The 7,713-nt window shown below is 30.2% G+C and overlaps 1 protein-coding gene across 1 annotated transcript in view; it reads left to right on the top strand.

Moving 5' to 3' along the window:
- Window positions 1-7,713, top strand: part of LOC108689327 (diuretic hormone receptor-like) — a 51,156-nt gene that overhangs the window by 39,088 nt on the left and 4,355 nt on the right. The window contains exons 4-9 of the mRNA XM_018196065.1: window positions 2,173-2,359; window positions 3,454-3,547; window positions 4,910-5,003; window positions 5,329-5,409; window positions 5,578-5,666; window positions 6,748-6,867. Coding sequence (XP_018051554.1) covers window positions 2,173-2,359; window positions 3,454-3,547; window positions 4,910-5,003; window positions 5,329-5,409; window positions 5,578-5,666; window positions 6,748-6,867 — 665 coding nt within the window. The remainder of the gene's footprint in view (window positions 1-2,172; window positions 2,360-3,453; window positions 3,548-4,909; window positions 5,004-5,328; window positions 5,410-5,577; window positions 5,667-6,747; window positions 6,868-7,713) is intronic.

Genomic DNA, 7,713 nt, shown 5'->3' with positions numbered 1-7,713 from the left:
ATATATATATATATATTCTTACACATATATTTAATCGCTAATATCTATAATCTATATATTAGGAAATAAAATGTTATTAATTTTCCTTTTCATTAAACCAAGCTGTCGTTAAAGTTTACTCTCTTGACACTCTTGTGACGCAAGACATAATACAATACGAGTGCAAAGAGACTGTGGGATCGTGAAATTCGGCAATAATGCACATGTTCACAAATCGAAATAATATTTTGACAATTATTTTTTCAAACAATGCAAATTCCAATAAATAAAACACATCAAGAAAATTTGGATTGAGATTTTTCTCTTCCGAGAAAACTCGTAGCATTCAAGACTACATCGATTTATCGCAAAACAAAAGTTAAAAAATTTAAAAATTTTTTGAAGACTGAATTATTTTTTTTCTCAGCTTTTCTTCTCTTATACATATGTATCTCTGTATTTTATATACATTTATTTAAAACATTATTTTTTGAAAGATATATTTATTAATAGAACAATTTTTTATAATCACAGTGAACACGTAATACACACATACACATATGTGTGGAATTAATATTGTTATACTAATTAAAACTGTGACAAAATTTTCTCGTTGCGAATTAATATTTTACATTAGAAGAACTTTTCCAGTAAAGTACATATCGTTAATTTCCAAGAATAATTACGAAACTTCTATGGCGCACTCCATGATTCTCGCGCCACCCATTATTGTTTGAGCCTTACGTGATAAATAGAGGGACGCTAACAAGTTTTGTTGCAAACTTGCCGCAACAAAACGTCATTACGCCAAGTAGTCGATCATTATTTTCATCATTGAAGCAAGAAGTTGTTCATCATCGACCTGCTTTGATAATGACAAATGGATTATTCTGTAGTTAACGCGATATCACTTTGACAAGTTGCACTTTAAATCGAAATTTCATCAAATGTAATGTCCTTGCATTTAGCTCCGACTTTGCTTAATCAACGAGCAAATTCATTTTTAGGAAACAAAAATTTTGTAAATTAATAAACAAACTAATTTTATTGATAAATTTTGAAATTAAATTATTTTTAATCAATTTTGTTTATTATCGTTAATCTAAATATTATTAAGAAGAGAATAACGAGAGAACTATTCAGTTATAAAAATCAGTTACGAGGATAAAATTTACCCACATCATTACCCCATTTTTCATCAATCAACGCTCGGTGTCAAAGCATAGGATTCGCATGGATTCGGGCTAACTCTATACTGTCGTTCTAGATCTATCTAAATTAATTCTGCAGCATAATATTAAAGAGACGATGTATATACATATATAGTTATTTTATAAAGCTTTCATTATATAATTAATTTATCAATTTAGCAATTTGTCGATGAATATTCGGCAAACGTCATCATTGCGTATAATGATTTATATCGTTACTGATAGATTAGTCAATAGAAGAAAGCTATTAAAAAAGTGATATGTCAATGGTGCGTTGATGCATGGTTGCTACTGTCGCTACTACATTGCCAGTCGTTTCAGAGACCTCTTTTTCTGAGTATCGATTTATCCAACGTTTTTCCATGTAGTTGTGAATAACGCAACGCAAGTAATATCCACGACACATTTAATGCCGCTGCAAGACATCATGAAAAATTGCTATGGAAATCATCCCTCGAGTCACTCAAGCGCGTATAACGTATCCGAATATTTGTATTTATATCAGATTCAATGCGTTGAGTCGAATCCATTGAAAAACATTGCCGCGCAAACGATTCGCAGAGAACAGAAAATATTAGTTTCCGATATACAATGTTTGTGTGAGATTGCTCAATTTCACTCTCAAACATTGACATTTTTACATTTTACATTTTACCAAATAGACATATTAATTGTTACACCTAATGTTGTGCAAATCTGATATTGACTTTTATTACTTTATGGCGATTAATTTTGTAAAATGTATAAGCATCTTTTATATTTCTATATAAGTACACGTATACATATTGGTAGCTATTACATACATATCTACACGTATAATTATAATATATACATATACAATAGATATTCTTCTCTCGCGTAATAGACTTGTTTTATTCATATAATTATAACTTAAAAATTAATAGTTTCCTTCGCGACAACGGTCGAAGCAACGGAAACAGTTACGGCATGTTAACTACATTCTATTGTATGTGGTTTTCAGAAAATGCCAGTCGCTGGTGTTGGTCGAATGGAACCTGGGACAATTACTCCAATTATTCTATGTGTCGCGACGTGCGGTTACCAACCATCGAGCCCGGTATAGAAATCACGACTACACTATATTTCATCGGCTACAGCCTTTCCTTATTTACTCTAATAATGGCGGTCTGCATATTCATCTACTACAAGTGAGTTAAGAATACGCATCTGAAATTCTTCTTTATGCTACATTACTTTTTTTGAAAAGAATTAAGATGCGTCCCCAGTCAGAATTTCGGAAAAACAATACGACCAATCAGATTATATAAAGGCGCTAAATTGAATTATTTAACTCTCATAGCAAAGGGTCATATTTACACATCACAATAGAGTCACCATAGAAAGGCACTCTCTCACAACAAAAATAAATAACATTCTTGCATTTTGGCCTTTTGACAATTTTGACATTATCTTAAGGAAATTTACCTGTAATTGTTGAGCTTTTACAATATTACAATCTATTTTTATATTAAAAAGTTTACTTTAAATAATAATGTAACGATATCGAGTTTATATTACTATACATAAGTTAGAAGAGAGAGAGAGAGAGAGAGAGAGAGAGAGAGAGAGAGAGAGAGAGAGAGAGGAGGGGGGAGAGAGGGAGAGAGAGAGAGAGAGAATTACAAATGTTAAATAAAAGAATTTTCCTAATATTAGACATCATCAGATATTCTTACATTATTATTCTCTACATTTCTAATGTGGATTTTCAATTTGCTGCACTCTCATCGTTTACAATATCTATATCAGCATGGCACGTGTAAGGCCTCGGAGTAAATGGTCGAAACAGTATAAACGACGAAGTATACAGCGGACGAAGTATACACTTGAAATGCGTTCGAGGAAACGCTATTAGCATTATACATATTTATATTATTCTCTTTTCGTCATTTATTAATCGTAAAACATGGATAGAATGATACAAATAACATCTCCCCGAACGCACCTTTGGAATTCCATGCGTTAAATTCTGCTTATTGTTAATCGTTTCTATTTGTTTCATAATCGCTCCAAGCATCATACTAATCTAAGGGTGCTTTCTATTTGGTAACACAAGTCGGCACAAGCATCATTCTATTTTTCTCCAGTGAGCGTGAGTAAAAAAAATACAACAATAGATACAACAATACTTGTATCGACTTGTGTTACTAAATGGAAAAATTAAATTACCCTAAATTAAATCTATAGTACGAATATATTTCCTCAAGACTTATTCCATTCATGCCTCATATCTTTTCTATAGAGAATTACGATGTCTTAGGAACAACATACACACGAATCTAATGTTTACTTACATCCTGGCTGATTTGACGTGGATTTTAACTACTATAATGCAGGTAATGCATGTATATAGAAATCTTACTTGTATTTAAATGGTACTCTTAATTTTACGTCGTTAATATACATATATATATATATACACGCGCGCGCGTGTGTGTGTGTGTGTGTGTGTGTGTGTGTGTGTGTATGTATGATTAACAAATTATATTTAAAAAAATTTTTCTCGAAATTCCTTTATATAACAACTATAATTTTATGTGTGTGTGTGTGTGTGTGTGTGTGTGTGTGTGTGTGTGTGTGTGTGTGTGTGTTTTACGACGTTACGTTTATGAACTTTTTTGAATTCGAAAAATTTAATTAACATTGTGAATACACATTTTATTATGTTACTAACGGCATTTCATTATTAAAAATGTTAAAATTATTTTAAATCGCAAATCTTTGTCTTTATTTGTAACAATATATTAGTTAAATAAATGCTTTTTACGATTTCAAATTGCAAATAATTGAATGTTTAATAATGTGTCGAATTTAATTTAAAAATTCCTTTTCCCCTTTTGTTCTTTATTATTAACAATTTTAATGTATTAGATACCGTGCTGTGTGTTATTTTAAATTTAATGAAACGTTGCTTCCAGTTCGTCATATTGTATTATAATATTAATTCCATCGTTTGACTGTTCAAATTAGTTCACTAAAGAGCAAGAGAAAAAAATGATAAGAAAGAAAAGAAATGTAAAGAGAAATATGTAAATTTATTCATTCTTAATTATTAATAAATAAAAAGAATTATTTATTTTTATATTGTTATATAACACACGAATTGTTATCTTCATCAGTGATAAGATAATAGATACAAAATTGATTCGAAAACTTTCTAAGTTCCGTCGCGTGTGACATTAATATCCGTTATGTTATCAAGAACTAATTTTTCATTTTATGCACTTATATATAATATAAATCAGTTTAGTTTTCAACATTAAACATGAAAAGAAAAAGAGGAAGAAATGAAGAGAAAGAGAAAGAGAGAGAGAGAGAGAGAAAGAGAGAGGGAGGGGGGGGGAATGGAAAGGTAGGAATAACATTACTCTTTATTAATAGCTTAACGTAGAAATAAAATGAGCAGAATACTTAGTTATCTATATCGGATCAATTGATGGTTGGGTGTGTCCCTGAATATCGTAAAAATTTCCATCGTCTGCGCTCTTCCAAATTGCATGCGATTAAAAGTTGCATTTTATAATGCATTTTAATTTTAATGTTATAAATCTTCTTCATAAGTTCTGGAAAATTATTCGATTGTTAGACAAAAATTGGCAAAAAATGGATGCACATAATCTCGAAATAATATTTAGCTTAGTATCATCTGTCTGATAATGAATGTTCCTCTTATTAATATGAGTTTATATAATTTCCAGGTATCCATGCAAACGGATATACCTACTTGCGTGATATTATTCTCGCTTCTTCATTACTTTCATTTGACAAATTTTTTCTGGATGTTCATCGAAGGTGAGTTAGAAATATGGCAGACATGTTGTATCTACCTCTTACAAAGTACACAATATTGTTACTCTGAACTAGTATGAGAGAAGAAACATCGAGAACATTACTTGAGTTAGAAATATGGCAGACATATTGTATCTACCTCTTACAAAGTACACAATATTGTTACTCTGAACTAGTATGAGAGAAGAAACATCGAGAACATTACTTGTATTACTCAAAAATTTAAAACTAATAATTTAAAAAAATATCCGTGTACGAGTGTTAAAAAATATTTCAAGTATGCTCCAAATATTATTACGCGTTTATTCTTATTGTTTTATGTTTATAGGTCTATATCTATACTTATTAGTCGTGAAAACATTCACTGGTGACAATATCAAATTGAGACTCTGCTTAGTGATTGGCTGGGGTGAGTGAACTAATGACTCTAAAATCGCAGGAAAGAAAAGAGTTTTCGGGTCGACCACATAACAGCATTCTGTTTTAAAACTTTGTATTGATTATGTTTTAACAAATGATAATTAAACAAATAAATGATTAAACTAATAAAATATATATAATTAATAAATAAATCTAGGTATCCCGGTGCTTGTGATAGCCCTGTGGGGAATCGCCAAGTCGCTGGATCAGAAAATCATGAACCACATCATGAATCAACCTAACCAGGTATGAATTTAAATGAGAACGTCTCTCTGACGTTATCTGAATATGTATTTGACAGCGAATTTCCGTCTATCTGCGCGAAAAATCTTTCATTTCCTAATAGTAATGTGTAACAGGCTGATCAGATAGATCAGATAGATAGATCGAAAATATAAATATAATATGTATAAAATATCGAGCAAAATTTTTGTCACGTTTGCCTGTTAACGCCGTATCCAATACTTGACAAGGATAAAACGCGCAAGAAAAAGACAGAAATAATATACAGAAAAATATTAGACTTGTTTAACAAGTCTAATTTCTCATCATTCATTCGTGAAAAAAAACTTTCCATTGAATCACCCTGATGAAAATAAAAATCGGAATGTAAATCGGAGATGTAATGGGAGAGTAACAAAAGCATAAACGAAACTTCTAGAAGGCGAAATTTGAAATATCAAAATGAAAAATTGGAACAATGAAATGTAAAAGAAGCATTTCATTGTTCCAATTTTCACATTTTAATGTTTCAATTTTCGCCTTTATATCCGAATTACTCTCCGATTTTTATTTTCATCAAAGCACAGTAATTCATGTGTATAACAATCGAAAGATTAATCAATAACTTTGACTTACTTCGAAAACTTTGTTAAATTTGTCATCACTCTCTTGGAATTGAACATGTGTATATTGAATAAAAAGCTTCTCGGAACAGAATTCTGCAGTACACTAATAAATTCCTCTTATTTATAATTTTAAGCAAATTTTACTTAAACAGATTTATAACTTAAAATTTAGTTGCAAAAATACTAAATAATAACATGAATTGAGAGTTTGCAAATATATTTATATAATGTATTTTAAGACATGTTATGCACACAGAGAGAGAGAGAGAGAGAGAGAGAGAGAGAGAGAGAGAGAGAGAGAAAGAGAGAGAGAGAGAGAGAGAGAGAAATTGGAAAATGTTTGTATAAATATTAAGATGTCCATGTATGATGAGAGAATCGAATTTCCTATCTACTCTATCTTTATAATAATTACACGTACTTGTAGACCTCACAACATCATGCATTATAATTTATAATTATAAACTCGATGTTGGCAGGAAGTAGTACTTTGGAGACATTGCCCTTGGATGATACCGCATCCGTATGACTGGTTTTATCAAGCGTCCGCTGTAATAGTTCTAGCAATTAACATGATATTCCTTTTCATGATTATGCAGGTGAGTACATCGCTTGAATTAATCTTGAAATTACCTACTAGCTACTTATATTTTTATAATAATTCAGAGACCGAAAATTTATTCATTTAATTACTCCTCTACTTTATATGTACACACATGTACACGTGCGCGCACGTGTGTGTGTGTGTGTGTGTGTGTGTGTGTGTGTGTGTGTGTGTGTGTACACGCGTGTGTGTATGTTTACATTTTTTTTTAATTATTATTTAGCAGTAGTCTTATTAAGCGTTGACGCATTTGCTTCGTTAATAAAAAATAATGTCTTACAATATCAAGTGTGATAAAAAAAGATTAACACTATTTTTAATCATATTATTAATATCTTCTAAGAGGCCTATAAACCTCAATATTATTAAATTGCTTGTCAATTTAATTTGTAATTTTACTGCTCTAGTTCTTAAAACTGTTTCAAGACTGAAAATTAGATTCGACAGTTTGCAGAATTAGATATATAGTATATAAATTCACACGGATTTATAAACAATAAAGATCCACCTTTATTTTCGATTACACTATTGTGGTAAAAAATTTTGTTGTGGTAAAAATTTTAATAAATACTATTGTGGTAAAAAATATCTATTTGCATCAATTCAATTGATTTTCAAATATCCATACTCAATTACCTCGATAATAATTAAGCGATATAAATGTCGATTCTATTTCATCTAAGATGGGTGTCCTTTATATTCGAAATGAAAATTATAAACAATGCTACAGACATTTTGATGTCCGAGGCAGAAATAATTCACTTTTTAGTTATAAAAAAATATAAGTCATAGTAAAATTAGTGTGTATAATATGTACAATATATTAATATATATATATATA

Source organism: Atta colombica, unplaced genomic scaffold, assembly GCF_001594045.1.
Source record: "Atta colombica isolate Treedump-2 unplaced genomic scaffold, Acol1.0 scaffold105, whole genome shotgun sequence".
Lineage (NCBI taxonomy): Eukaryota > Metazoa > Arthropoda > Insecta > Hymenoptera > Formicidae > Atta > Atta colombica.
This window is presented reverse-complemented; position numbering and strand designations above follow the sequence as displayed.